This window comes from Mustela erminea, chromosome 3, assembly GCF_009829155.1.
Source record: "Mustela erminea isolate mMusErm1 chromosome 3, mMusErm1.Pri, whole genome shotgun sequence".
NCBI lineage: Eukaryota > Metazoa > Chordata > Mammalia > Carnivora > Mustelidae > Mustela > Mustela erminea.
The window spans coordinates 94,593,169-94,609,207 of record NC_045616.1 but is presented as its reverse complement, the minus strand read 5'-3'; the positions used below and the strand labels follow the sequence as shown (position 1 = coordinate 94,609,207).

General features: G+C 36.2%; 1 protein-coding gene across 1 annotated transcript in view; it reads right to left on the bottom strand.

Moving 5' to 3' along the window:
• The window catches only part of MEIKIN (meiotic kinetochore factor), an 81,977-nt gene that overhangs the window by 31,115 nt on the left and 34,823 nt on the right, over positions 1-16,039 (bottom strand). The window contains exons 9-10 of the mRNA XM_032336810.1: positions 8,640-8,704; positions 3,182-3,252 (exon numbers count right to left, since the gene is read on the bottom strand). Coding sequence (XP_032192701.1) covers positions 3,182-3,252; positions 8,640-8,704 — 136 coding nt within the window. The remainder of the gene's footprint in view (positions 1-3,181; positions 3,253-8,639; positions 8,705-16,039) is intronic.

Genomic DNA, 16,039 nt, shown 5'->3' with positions numbered 1-16,039 from the left:
TCTATTTCTGCCTTCAGACCTGTTAAATATTAACATATTTAGGTCCTTCAATGTTGGATGTTTATATATTTACAAATGTTATATCCTCTTGACGAACTGGCCCCTTATTTTTATGTAATAACATTGTATCTTATTATAGCTTTCAACTTAAAATCTATTTTGTCTGATATAACTACTCCTGATCTCTTCTAGTTTACACTTCCATGGAAAAATTTTTACATCCTTTCACTTTCAGCCTAATTGCCTTTAAACCTTAAGCAAATCTATGGGGAACCTCAGTGGCTCAGTTGGTTAAGTGTCTGACTCTTGATCTCAGGATCATGAGTTTCAAGCCTCCTACATGAAAGAAAGGAAGGAAGGAAGGAAGGAAGGAAGAAAGAAAGAAAGAAAGAAAGAAAGAAAGAAAGAAAGAAAGAAAGAAAGAAAGAAAAGGGGGAGAGACTTTATATCTTTTAAATGGCAAATTTAAATCATTTACATTTAAAGTAATTCTTGATAGGTAAGAACTTATTGATAGTAAGGACTATCATCATTTTGTTAATTGCTTTCTGACAGTTCTGTACTTCCTTTGTTCTTATCTTCCTCCCTTGCTGTCTTTCTTTGTGAATTGATTTTTTTTTTAAATAAGGATATGCTTTGATTTTTTTCTCTTTACATTTTGTGTGTCTCTTAAAGACTTGTGCCTGGATTGTCATAGGGCTTTCAAAATAGTTACAACAGTTCATTTTAAGCTGATAACTTCAACTGCATAAGGATGTTCTACACATTTACTCTTCACCCCCACATGTGTTTCATGTTGTTGGGGTCACAATTTAATTCTGTTTATATTTTATATTTCCTTCTTTTCTATAACTTTTCAACCTCTTCCAGTCTGGCTTGCCTCTCATCAGTCCACTAAAATTATTTTTGCTTAAGTCATCAGTTTCCTTCTTGATTCTGAATGCAATTGAGTTTTTAAAAATTAATAAATTTTTAATTTTTTTAAAAGATTTTATTTATTTATTTGACAGAGACAGAGAGAGATCACAAGTAGGTAGAGCAGCAGGCAGAGAGAGAGGGGAAAGCAGGCTCCCTGCTGAGCAGAGAGCCCAATGTGGTGCTCGAGCCCAGGACCCTGAGATCATGGCCCAGGCCAAAGGCAGAGGCTTAACCCACTGGGCCACCAAGGTGCCCCCAAAATTAACAAATTTTTAAAGAAAAATTGGAGGTTCACAGCACAATTGAGCAGAATATACAGAGTTCCCATATAGCCTTTGACCCTATACATACAATCTTCCTTATTTAACATACTCCATCATAGTCTTACATTTATTAGGAGAGTTAAACCTATACTGACACATCATTGTCTTTTCCCTGAGAATTTCCTTTAACATTTCTTTGAGTTTTTAACTCTCATCATTGTCCTCACTGAGCCTCTAGCAACTCATCAACCACACCAACACTGATTTCCCATCCCAGCAATGGTTCTCAGGGAGGTTTCTGTTCAAGTGTTTTTGCTCCAGTAATTCATGAGTCTCTGTATCCACCTGTCTTTCCAAGTATTAGTGCAGCACTTTGGCCTATGACATAATTTTTCTGACATATCTAAAAAGACTTATTGATTTTTAACTTTGTTCAGGTTTTTTTTTTTTTAAGGTTTATTCATTTATTTAAGAGAGAGAGAGAGAGAGACTGAGAGATAGAACAAGTACAGGGGTTGGGGATAGAGGGAGAGAGTCTCGATCAGACTCCACAGAGAGCCCAGAGCTAAACAGGGCCCAATCCCAAGATCCCAAGATCACCACCCAAGCAGAAACAAAAAGTCAGGCACTCAACTGACTGCACCACCCAGGTGCCCCTTTGTTCAGGTTTTTACTTGCTAGGCCAAAGTGGAGACTTCTAAGTTCCTTACGTGCTAGACCAGAAACTGGAAGTCCTCCAAATTTGCAAAGTTCTTTATAACCTGGGATTCCAAGCAACATTCAGTATTATTAACTACTCCCCCTTTTAGGAATAAATATTCTTGTCTCTTCTCCTATGATATCACATTCTGTTCATTTTCCTCTTTTCCTCTGTCCACTCTTTTCTACCTGACTATTGAGTTTTCCAAGGAATGATCCTGGACTCTTTTCTCTTCTTCACTCTGTAGAAACTCATTCTTCCTCAGGTGCTGTCATCTATTTGTATAAACTTAAAAATATCTGCAACACTGTATACTTATCTTCCATTTTCCTGACCTGCAGATTTATAGCCAGTGGTCCTTACAACATTTTCATTTTCATGTACCCTCAGACCCCCTGCCTCTCCTATCACACTAAATAGTACCTTTATCCAACAAAGCTGCTGAAGACAGAAACCTAGAAGTCTTTTTTGGCACTTCACTCCTTCATCTTCTATCTCCAATTCATGATCTCTACAGGCAAAATTATCTTGAATCCATGCATATTTCCCATCTCTCCTACAAAATATCCTTGTCAAGCCACCACAATCTTGTACCTAAAATATCTATAACTTCATACTAAGGAATCTTCCTACTGAGACTCTTGCCCTTTTTCAATTTTTTTTACCCAATGTATACAATGACAGTAAAGTATAGTGGAAAGAATACAGATGTAAGATCCAGAAAAACCTGCCACAAACTCCTCAAATACACTAAATAATATCTAAACCTCATTTTTCTTAGCTATAAAATACGTGAAAACAAAGCAAAACAAACAAACAAAAACCTCATAGGTAGGAATGTTATAAGAAAAAGATATGATTTATAAAAAATGCTTAGAATAATGCCTAGCACTGAATAGTCACTCAAAGAGTAGCTCCTGTTACATACAAAATAAAGTTTATATTTCCCCCCAAAGACCTCTAGATTCTAGACCTAACATATTAATTCACAAATTCTCCTCAGCAGAAAACACTGCTCTAGCTATATAGCAAATGTCTTATTTTTACCTTAAATTAATATTTAATAGACATCCAATTATCTAAAAGGAATTTGGAAAAACTGTAAACTTTCTCTTTCGTTAAACTAATTTACAGTATATATTCATGTAACAGTAATGTAATCGAATTCCTAAGTTCGAAACCTGTTTGAAATTATTGACTTAAATAGCTGAAAAATAACTCCTATAAAACCATTAGTTAAGAATATGTCCTACATCAATGAAATTTATGATTTATATAGTTTTTCTGTTTCAACACTTACTTTTTTCTTTGTTTTCTCAGGGGCTGAAGGGTAAGTTTTCTCAGCAAGTAAAACTTCACAAGCTGCATTATCTGTAAAGAAAAAGATGCTTCAATATTTTAATCATTTAACCTCTTATTAACTCTAAGTATAGAAAGTAGAACTCAAATTTGGAAAAAAACAAAAACAAAAACAAAACACCCTGATTTTAATGACTGTGTCTTTGAAATAGGTTTAGAAGAAAGGCTTAATATATGTTGAATAACCTGACTTACTACATAAAGGGCTTTATTTTTAAGAGCTCTAGGTTTCACACAAGTAAATAAGCTCTATGTAAAATATTTACTTTTCATTTGGTACAGAAGGTTGCATGTGATTAGAATTCTTCAATAACTATCCTTCCATTTCCATTCTCCTGTATTTTCAGGCTCTCCCTTTTTACTGCAAATTTTCTATTAGTATTTAAAATACAGTCAGGACTCTTTCATCTTACCAAAAACTTTATCTGTACCCCATACTCCTTCCTGTTACATCCTTTCTCTCCTCTTCTCCATGGGCATGTTTCTTCAAAGAGCTGTCCACATATACTAACATAACTTCTTCTCCTCCTGTTTACTCCCAAACCCACAGCAATCTAGTTTCAGGTCCCACCTTTAAGAACAGAAACCTTTTCTGTCCTATCTTACTGGACATCACTACAACAAATATGAACATTTTCCCTCTGGCCCCTTTTATGGCTCTTCTTTATTTCTGACTTTTCTCTTTTTTTCACTCTCCAGGCTCAATCCAAGGCAACAAATATCTAGTTTGTTATGTGTCAAAGTTACTGCTATGAGTATTGCAAATTTGGTTTGCTTTATTCTTAACACTAATACCTTGCATTAAGTCAGCGCAAGATTTCTTTTCAAATTATTTCAATAGCTTTTCATTTCAGCTCCCTCTGCAGTCCACTGCCTACATTATAAACCTAAAACACAAGTTTAATATCATCTGCTTAAAATTCTTCCAAGGCTCCTCTCTCTCTCTCTCTCTCTTTTTTTTTTTTTTTTTTTTTTGCTATTTTAATTGGGATTTTTTTACTTAAAAAAAAATTCTTCCAAGGCTTTCCATTGTATTCAAGTTACAACTCCAACTTCTTAACTCAGCATACAAAATCCTGGTTTTTATGAACACTGCCTGTATACTTCTATATTCCCAGCCTCACTGCAAAGGTGAAAAGATTGCTAGATATAATACAGGATACCCACTTAAATTTGAATTTCAGATAAACAAATAATTTTTTAGTGTAAGTGTTTGCTGTGTAATAGTATAGCATGTGTAATATTTATGACAAAATTATATTAAAATTATTCACTGTTTACCTATACCCCTGGGGCTAATAATACAATTTATGTTAATTAAAAAATAAATAAAGTGGATACCATATTAAAAAATTATTCACTGTTTATCTGAATTCATATTTAACTGAGCATACTGTATCTTTATTTGCTAAATCTGGCAATCCTTGAGACTACTTACTCCACTCATCTTCATCTCCTAAGGTAGAGAAAAGTAGTAGTTTTGAGAGTTTAGTAAGAGATGAAATTGGTACCAAAATTTGGTAATACATTAAGCAAAGGAAGTGACAAAGATGAGGGTGTCAAGGACGATCTCATGCTTCTGGTCTGCTAAGCTACATTTAGTAACTAAGATGGAAGACACTGGAAGACCAGGTTTGGTCTTGGTCGTGACAGTTCTCAGTTTTCAATGCTCATTTTATTTAATCTCTTGCTAACTTATGTTCAGTTAGTTCTAAATGTTGGAGTCTTCCATTTACATTCTTTTTGCATGTTTGTTTTCTATTCCACTTCCTAGGTAATCTCATCTATACTCTTTTTTTTTTTTTTTAAAGATTTTTTTTTCTTTATTTATCTGACAGAGATCACAAGTACACAGAGAGGCAGGCAGAGAGAGAGGAGGAAGCAGGCTCCCCGCAGAGCAGAGAGCCCGACGTGGGGCTCGATCCCAGGACCCTGGGATCACGACCCAAGCCGAAGGCAGAGGCTTAACCCACTGAGCCACCCAGGTGCCCCAATCTCATCTATATTCTTGACTCTAGATACTTATCTAGATACAGCTTGTCTCTGCCCTAAATTCCAGACTCCTGTGTCACAAACTGCTTTCATGACATCTCTATCTGAAGGCTAATAACCCTCCAAATGTTTTAATATTTTATTGAAGCACTTCACATACACAGTAATGGGCACAAATCTTAAATGTCTATATATTCACCTATATAGTCACTGGCCAAATCAAGATATAAAATATTTCCAACACCCCAGAAGTTTCCTATATGTTTTTTTTTCCCAGTCAGGACTCCCTTTCCAAAGATTATCACTATTCTTGCTTCTACTACATAAAACACTCTTGCCTGTTATTGAACTTCATATGTACAGAATTACACAATACATACATATTTGTGTCTGTGTTATTTCGTGAAATATTAAGTACATGAGTAGACAGATCAAATTTTTTTTTTAAAGATTTTATTTATTCATTTGACACAGAGAGATCACAAGTAGGCAGAGAGGCAGGCAGAGAGAGAGAGAGGAGGAAGCAGGCTCCCCGCGGAGCAGAGAACCCGATGTGGGACTCGATCCCAGGACCCTGAGATCATGACCTGAGCCGAAGGCAGCGGCTTAAACCACTGAGCCACCCAGGCGCCCTAGACAGATCAAATTTAATGTTGAAACCAAATTCTCTTAATCAGTCTCCCAACTTGCTCTGTCTTCCGTGCTGCCATTTCAAGAAATGATACCATCATTCATCCACCTGCTAAAACCAATAATTTTAGACTCATCCTTAACTTCTATTTTCCTCTCTCGTGCAACATCCAGCCACATCAGAAAATCCTGGCACATCTGCTTTAAGATAGATTCTGAATCAGACACTGCTCCCACTTTGGTCTCATATACCACTATCTGACCACCACAATAATTTAACAGGGTCTCTTTGCGTTCATTTGCCATCTTAGACAATTCTCCACATGGTAGCCAGAGTGATCATTCAAAATATATCTAATCATGTCATCCCTTTGCCCTAAAATGTGTTTCTAGGCACATTTAGAATAAAATCCCTGCTTCTTATGATGGCATAGGAGACTCTACATTATACCATTTGATTTCTCCCTGAACACAACTGAAGTCATTCTTTTTTTTTAAACTGATTTTGCTCCAGTCATTTTAACCTCTTTTCTATTCATCAAACATGCAGACCTCATTTCCATCTCCTGGTCTTTTCTCTTGTTTTTTTTTGTTGTTGTTTTTTTCCTTTCCCTAGCATGCTTTGTCACAGATTTTCACATGACCCACTCTCTCACTTCATTCAAGCTCTGTACAAATGTAATCTCCTCAGAGAGTCCTATCCTATTACCGTGTTTAAGATAGCATCCCTAGTCACACTCTGTTTTTACCTGCTTTATTTCCCTTCAGTACTCTTATTCCTGACATTGTTGTATATTTATTTAACTGTTTATTGTCTTTCTTCCTCTACTATAACATAGCTCTGTTAGGGCAAGGTCTCCGTCATGTTCCCCAGCAACTAAAATACTTTGTGTCACACTGTAGGTGATTAATAAATATTTGTTGAATGAATGGAATTAATAAATAGTGTGATGAGGTATCTCTGAAACATCCAAGGGGAGATGTTTAGAAGGCACCTGCATATAAAGGTCTTAGCCTCAGAGGATAATCTTTAATGAGAGAAAACTCAGAAGCCCTTCTTTTTATAGGACACCTATACATATCAAGGGTTAATTTCAAAAAGATTAAAATCTACGAACTAACCTTGAGGAACTCCCATATTTAATCATTAATAGTGGTAGATAAGATTGCATATAAGCAGGAATTACCTGAGAAATAATTTATTGTTTATTTGTCTCTATGATTAGACTATTTTCTAACATTTAGTAAAGAACCTGACATACAATTGGAAAAAAGATAGGTTTGTTGAATTAAGGAAGTAAAAAATACCTCTTGAGCAAGATACGACTTAATTTTAAATTTCAAGTTAATCAATCACATAAAAGAATACAAAAGCATACATAATTTCAGAATCACTATTTTCCCTTACTACTAGGCCTTACAAAAAACATTTTCTACCACCAAAGCAAAATATTTTATTGGGCAAGACCTAAATAAAATCATGATTGTTTTTGGTATGCTTACCACTTTCCCTTTCATAATCTCTCTTCTCTTGTTCACAAATTCCCTCTTAGGTTTATAAAACAAATCCCCCTTCTAATGTTCACCCTCTAGGGTAATAGACAGCTACTCCTTTAAAAGATGTGTGTTTTTACAAGTTTAGTTTATATCACTTGATTAATTTCCTTCAGAACAGTCACTATTGGGGCACCTGGGTGGCTCAGTTAGTTAAGCATCTGCCTTCGGTTCAGGTTATAATCTCAGGGTCCTGGGATGGAGCCCCACATTGGGCTCCCTACTTGGTGGAGAGCCTGCCTCTCCCTCTCCTTCTGCCTGTTGCTCTGCCTGTTTGTGTTCTCTCTCTCCCTCTCTGTCAAATAAATAATAAAATCTTTTAAAAAAAGAACAGCAACTATTTTAATCATTTTTATACTCATAATTCCTAACATAAAACCTGGCATGTAGAAAATACTGATTAAGTTGGGGCACCTGCGTGGCTCAATGGGCTAAAGCCTCTGCCTTCGGCTCTGGTTGTGATCTTAGGGTCCTGGTATCAAGCCCCACATAAGGCTCTCTGCTCAGCAGGGAGCTGCTTCCCCCCTCTCTCTCTGCCTGCCTCTCTGCCTACTTGTGATCTCTGTCTGTGAAATAAATAAAAATTAAAAAAAAAAACTTTAAAAAAAAGGAAGAAAATGTTGATTAAGAGAATTTCTTAAAGTGACAATTATGTAAAAAAAACTTTATTCTTTATATAAACATACCTATTAAGAGCCAAATCAGCAATTCTTCAAGTTTACCCCAAAACAGATGCTATAAAACTTGATTCAGGAAATGAAAATAGCAATCTGATAGCATAAATTAAAAAGGTTGGAAATGTTTAGTTAAGTTCATCCTAATAATAAACTAAATTATTTAGTGTCTATTATGCAAGGTACTATGTTGATTTTTATTTTCAATCATCACACATAATTCCAATATATCTGTTTATCGATTATGTTCCTTTCCCATGACTGAAACTCAGGAGGCAAGGACTTTATATCACTCCTCACTGCTGTAAATATAGCAACACCTAACACAGAGTACATATTCAGAAAATGTTTATGAAATGACTTAATGAAGGGTGTTACAGGGATAGTTAAGACCCTCATTCTAATATCACATATCTTCATTTCTTAAAATACAACCAAGCTAAAAAGCACTCAGTTTACTGGGCTACCAATTTTATCAAAATATGCTGTACTGTCACAAAAATAAAGAAATACAGAATTATGAAGATGATTAGTTTTAGTATTTATTACCTGATTCTGAATGTGAAGTACTCTTTGGTTTTGAAGTAATATTTTGGTCTGCTAATGACATCACTCTATAATAAGAACAAATTAATGGTTATTCTCTTAATCTTTCAGTAACTTTTGAGAATCCTCAAGTAATACTTAAAATAATAACATTTATATTTATATCAAATGTCCTAGAAAAAATATAACTGGTTAAAAATGTTTCTGTATCTATATGAAAAAGTAGTTTAATAATAAAAAGCAATATATTTATACATTTTTCAGTGTGAGACGATACAAATAGAGGAAAAGGTATAGTGTTCAGAATCAGACAGACCTAGGGTTAAAGCCCAGTTCTGCTACTCACACTTGAGTGGTCTTGGAAATTTACTTAATTGTCTTGACTCTTGTTTCCTTCATTTATTTAAAAAAAAAAAAAAAAGGCAATCTTGTTTCCTAGGATTCTTGTGGTAACAATCTCAAGTAACATTAAATATAATACTTTTAAAAAATTAATATCCTTTTTTCTCTCTTTTTATTAAAGATTTTATTTATTTATTTATTTATTTATTTGAGAGAACGTGAGCATCAGTGGGGGTAGGAGCAGAGGAAAAGAGAGAGGGAGAAGCAGACTCTCCACTGAGCAGGGAGCCCAATGCATGGCTCAGTCCCAGGACACTGGGATCATGACCTAACTTTAACTGCTTAACTGACTTAGCCACCCAGGCACCCCTATCCTTTTGTCTTTTACAAATTATACCACCCAATTCTATTGAAATGTGTATGAAAGAATTACAAGAGGAATACCAAAGGATCAAAGCTCAGCCTTTGACCACCAAAATGGGATTTCTGAATTCCTGGCAAGACAATGGAGTTGAAAACCAAATGCGAGAAGATAATTTTCTAAATTCCTATTGTCGGCTTATTGAACAATTGAATTCAGTAAGCAAAAAAAAATTTTGGAAATGGAAACAAAGGCAAAAATGAACTACTGGGGCTTCATCAAGATAAAAAGCTTTTGCACAGCAAAGGAAATAATTGACAAAACCAAAAGACAACTGACAGAATGGGAGAAGATATTTGCAAACAACATATCAGATAAAGGGCTAGTTTCCAAAATCTCTAAGGAACTTATCAAACTCAACACCCAAAGAACACATATTCCAATTGAGAAATGGACAGAGGACTTGAACAGACATTTCTGCAAAGAAGACATCCAAATGGCCAACAGACACATGAACAAATCCACCACATCACTTAGCATCAGGGAAGCATAAGTCAACCACAATGAGATACCACCTCACACCAGTCAGAATGGCTAAAATTAACAAGTTAGGAAATGACATGTTGGTGAGGATGTGGAGAAAGTGGAACCCAAGTGGGAATGCGAGCTGGCGCAGCTTCTCTGGAGTACGGAGTTGAAAGTTGAAAACAGAACTACCCTACAGCCCAGCAATTGCACTACTGGGTATTTACCCCAAAGATGTAAATGTAGTGATCCAAAGGGGCGCCTGCACCCCAATGTTCATAGCAGCAATGTCTACAATAGCCAAACTGTGAAAAAAGCCCAGATGTCCATTGACAGATGAATGGATAAAGTTGTGGTATATATACATAAACACACACAACACAGTATTATGCACCCATCAGAAAATGAAATCTTGCCATTTGCAACAATGTGGATGGAACCAGAGGGCATTATGCCAAGTGAAATAATTCAATCAGAGAAAGATAATTATCCTTGATCTCACTGATATGTGGAATGTAAGAAATGAGGCAAAGGATCATAGGGGAAGAGAGGAAAAAATGAAACAAGATGAAACCAGAGAGGGAGACAAGCCGTAAGAGACTCCTAATCAAAGGAAAATAACTGAGGGTTGTTAGAGGGAAGAGGAGTGTAGGGATTATGTAACTCTGGGTGATAGACATTAGGGAGGGTATGTGTTGTAATAAGCACTGGGTATTATATAAGAGTGATGAATCACAAGCCTGTACCCCTGAAACCTAAATAATACATTATGTTAATTTAAAAAAATGAAGAAAAAACCCAATTTTATTCTATCCTATTTTATTATTTTTTAAGATTTTATCTATCTATTTGTCAGAGAGAGAGAGAGAGAGAGAGAGACAGCGCGAGCGAGCACAGGCAGACAGAGCGGCAGGCAGAGGCAGAGGGAGAAGCAGGCTTCCCGCCAAGCTGGGAGCCTAATGTGGGACTTGATCCCAGGACACTGGGATCACGACCTGAGCCGAAGGCAGCCGCTTAACCAACTGAGCCACCCAGGCGTCCCTCTATCCTATTTTCATTTTTAAAAAATCCTGTCAAAAATAGTGCTTTCTTGCCCCTGAATGAACTTTTAGGTGTATCCCATTGTTTTTATGGTATTCTCTTATATAATAAAACAGTCATTTGGGGGTAATAAAAATGGGAATGGTGGTACCTGTCAATTTATTTTGTTTTCATCTATTGAGGTCCCTGTTCAAGCTCTAAGACTACTTGAAAACCACATTTAATATCCTGGTACATTCCTCAAGTTCCTCTTAACATATGTAGGTGAAAACCACAGAGTTTTACTATTTGCTACAGAGTGTAGAAAAAAATTCAGGATGTGACCAAAGATAGATTCCTGCTCCATGCCTTCCGCCTAGAGGACTACTGCTAAGAAAAAGGGGACAGCGTCTTGGGAAACAAGCAGTTTGACAGTGGGAACTGACTTCTCTACATCAAGCCCTAAATCTGGAAGCGGGAGTAATAGGTACAAAGATGACATTAGAAGAGGTGAAGAGTAAGCCAAAAGCAGAGGGGGCATGTGCCAAATTCACTCTAGGTGGAGATATCCACAAAGGGCAGAAATTCAACATCAAAATAAGAGTTTGAACTACTCAGTGTTCAGGAGACCTCAGTTAGCCCCCCTTGAGAGTCCCTTAATTCCTGTAGATTGTGAATGAGTTCTCAAGGTTCCAAATACCAAGGGCAGTGCAGAAGGTACTCAAATTAGAACCAAAATACTTGACTTGGGCCACTACCACTACTCTACCACAAAGGTTACAGAAAGGCAATCAAGTTAAAATATAGTTGGAGGACTTCAAAGACATCCAAGGAGTTTTGGGTAGCAACAAAAGGTAAGTTGAGAATGAAATCAGCAATGGAGGATCTCAGGCCCTAAATAAGGAAGTAAGATCACCAAAAATTTTATCAGCAGAGTCTAGCCCAGGTACAGAACCAGTCTTAAAACCTCTACCATAAATTAATATAAGTCCAGAGACAACATGTGGATCCCAAACAACCTCAAAGCCCCAACTTTACCCCTCCCCCAGCTCTGGCTTGTTCCTGTACCTATAAGGAACCTATATTTAGGGTGACCATTTATTCAAACTGGCACCTTTCCAAGAGTAAAAGGGAGTTCTACTAAAATTTATGTCAGAACAGTAGACACATACTAGGACAGTCCCAGGCAAATCAAGAGGTATGATAATCTACCTATATGCCGTACTCAGGAATATGTAATAAGGGAAAAAATCTGTAAGATTCAGCATTCACCCAAAAGAGACTTTTAACTGGAAGTAAATGGATGGCACTAATAAGTTTAACTCATCATTTCCAAGCTAAAAAGGAGAGAAGGGATAGGAGAGCCTATGAGAAATTGAAGTCAGTTAATTTAAAAAATAAATAAACTACATATGAAACTAATATTCTACTTCATGTTCACTAACTGGAATTTAAATAAAAATTTTAAGAGTGCCTGGGTGGCTCAGTCCATTCAGCATCCTACTCTTGATTCAGGTCAGGTCTTGGTTCAGGTCATGATCTCAAGGTCCTGGGATTGAGCCCCCACATCAGGCTCCCTGCTCAGTGGGCAGTCTGCTTATTTCCTTTCCCCCTACTCATTTCCTAGCTTGAACTCTCTCTCTCTTAAATAAATAAACCTTTAAAAATAGAGAAGCAAATAAATAGATACATACATACAAACTTAAGGAAGGAAGGAAGGGAGGCAAGGAGAAAGGGAGGAAGCAAAGGAAAGGAAAGGAAAGAGAGAAGGGAAGGGAAGAGAAACGAGATGAAAGCTCTATTTTCTCTATATAACCATGTGGTACATTTTATTTTTTAAAGATAGGGCAACATTTAGGGGGGACAGAAAATAAGATCAGGTACACATAATCAAGCACTGTATTACATTTGCTCCATGCGATATATAGGCAACACTCATTGAACTGAGTAGATACATTTCTTTCATCAATATAAACAAAACTCCCTTTCTTTATTAGGTAATATGTCAAAGTTGTAGGATTTTAATTTTGTGAATGTGTACTTAATTAAAGAGAATGTCAAAAATAACTAATAGTCAAAAGTCCAAACTCTCCTTTCTTCCTAAAAATATATTGCATTGTAAATTGTGGAAGGGATTTAAAATTATATATCATTATTTCTCTCTGGTGACGTTAATAATTTATCTTCAGAATTTTCATTGTTGCTCACCTTCAATTTGTAAAAAATGTAAAATCTGTGAAGCACAATAAGAAGTACAAATAAAATGAGGTATGCCTGTAAAATATTCCCTTTTCTTCAGAAATTTTTTTACCACCTAGATACGAGCATATTTGTAAGGAGGCTTTCACACTAACACTATTCTTTTCTCACTCCACACAATTTCCTAGGGTGACAATGATCCCTTCAGCCCAGAATCATTCCCTTGCTAACCGGGCTGGAATATTTAACTACTTGCCCATTAAAACCACCTCAAAGTGTTCTAGGTACTTCAGTATTTTCCACACTAAAATTATCTGTCATGCCAACTCACTCTTGCTTTTCTGTTTGTGTTCCTTCATCCAATGAATTAGTCATCATTTACCCAGTTTCCTAAGTCAGAGGGCTAGAAACCATGTCGGACCTCCATCTTCCTCCCTTAACCAACCAAACACTAAAAATTACTGATTATCCCTTCTGAATTGTTCTGAAGTTTTCCCTTTTTGCTGTCCTTGCTGATAAAGTTCAGGTCCTAATTACCCTCACTTGAAATGCTACAAAAGACATTCCTTCAATCTAATCACTTTTTCTAATCCTTCTTCTTTGTTGCAAAAGTGATTATTCTAAGACAGAAATATTATCATGCATATGTCTGTGGGATATGCATGTGGTGGGATAACAAGCAAGAATTTTGACTGAGTAATGTAAAAGTTCTACAGAGATCTGCCCTATAAAAGTATAGCAATGCTCACCCCCATAAACTCATCAGCACAGAATACCTAAATCATAAAGACCCACCAAGGAAGATAACATTGTACCATCTACTATTTCATTCTAATTTAAAAAATCAACTTATAAGATAGTAAGAGTTGTAACATTATTTGACAGACACAAAATCTATCAAGTAGCTATAGGACTTTTCCTTGTATCTCAAAAAGCTGAGAGCCAAAATGTGGTTCAATTAAATCATCTGACTCTTAACTCTTATAGCTTATTTATTTTGGGTCTATTATCTTTACTACCTGTATTTTCTATTAAAAATGATATTTCCTTGGTTTCCTAAGTCTTAGCTTTTTTTAAAGTTTTATTGATGCAATTCACATATCATATAATTCACCCATATAAAGTATATATTCAGTGGCTTTTAATATATTTAGAGAGTTGTGCAACTGTCATACATTTAATTTTAGAACATTTTCATCACCCCAAAAAGAATCCCTATACCCATGAAGCAGCCAGTCCCTATTTCTTCCCAAACACCCTAGACTTAAGCAATCACTAATCTTTCTGTCTATACAGATTTGTCTATTCTGGATACCTCATATGATTGCAACCATAAAGTATGTGCTCTTATATGACTGGCTTCTTTCACTTAGAGTATGTCTGGGGTTCATCCACATTGTAGTATATATCAGAATTTCATTTTTTATTATTTTATTATGTCTATACCATATTTTATTTGTGCATTCATTAGCAGATAGACATTTGGATTGTTTCTACTTTTTTGGCTATTATGAATAAAGTTTCTGTAAACATTCATGACAAGGTTTTATGTGGACATGTGTTTCCATTTTTCTCAGTTATGCATACTTAGGAGAGGATTGCTGGGTCACATGTAACCTTTTGAGGGACTACCAAACTATTTTCCAAAGCACCTTCACCATTTTAAATTCCCACCAGCAATGTATGAGAGTACCAATTTTTCCATATACAATATAATAGTTATTATCAGTATTTTTAATTATAGCCATCCTAGTGAGTATGAAGTGATTCTCATTCAAGTTGACTCGCATTTCCCTAATGGATAATGACGCTGAGCATCTTTTCATGTATTTTTTTGCCATTTATGTATCTTCTTTTTTTCTTTAATTTCTTTTCAGCGTAACAGAATTCATTGTTTTTTGCACCACATCCAGTGCTCCATGCAATAAGTGCCCTCCTTAATACCCACCACCTGGCTCCCCCAACCTCCCAACCCCTACCCCTTCAAAACCCTCAGTTTGTTTTTCAGAGTCCATAGTCTCTCATGGTTCACCTCCCCTTCCAATTTCCCTCAACTCCCTTCTCCTCTCTATCTCCCCTTGTCCTCCTTGCTATTTGTTATGCTCCACAAATAAGTGAAACCATATGATAATTGACTCTCTCTGCTTGACTTATTTCACTCAGCATAATCTCTTCCAGTCCTGTCCATGTTGATACAAAAGTTGGGTATTCATCCTTTCTGATGGAGGCATAATACTCCATAGTATATATGGACCACATCTTCCTTATCCATTTGTCCGTTGAAGGGCATCTTGGTTCTTTCCAGAGTTTGGCGACCGTGGCCATTGCTGCTATAAACATTGGGGTACAGATGGCCCTTCTTTTCACTACATTTGTATCTTTGGGATAAATACCCAGGAGTGCAATTGCAGGGTCATAGGGAAGCTCTATTTTTAATTTCTTAAGGAATCTCCACACTGTTCTCCAAAGTGGCTGCACCAACTTGCATTCCCACCAACAGTGTAAGAGGGTTCCCCTTTCTCCACATCCTCTCCAACACACATTGTTTTCTGTATTGCTAATTTTGGCCATTCTAACTGGTGTAAGGTGGTATCTCAATGTGGTTTTAATTTGAATCTCTCTGATGGCTAGTGATGATAAACATTTTTTCATGTGTCTGATAGCCTTTTGTATGTCTTCATTGGAGAAATGTCTCTTCATATCTTCTGCCCATTTTTAGATATGATTATCTATTGTGTGTGTTGAGTTTGAGGAGTTCTTTATAGATCCTGGATATCAATCTTTTGTCTGTACTGTCATTTGCAAATATATTCTCCCATTCCGTGGGCTGCCTCTTTGTTTTGTTGACTATTTCCTTTGCTGTGCAGAAGGTTTTGATCTTGATGAGGTCCCAAAAGTTCATTTTCGCTTTTGTTTCCTTTGCCTTTGGGGACATATCTTGAAAGAAGTTGCTGTG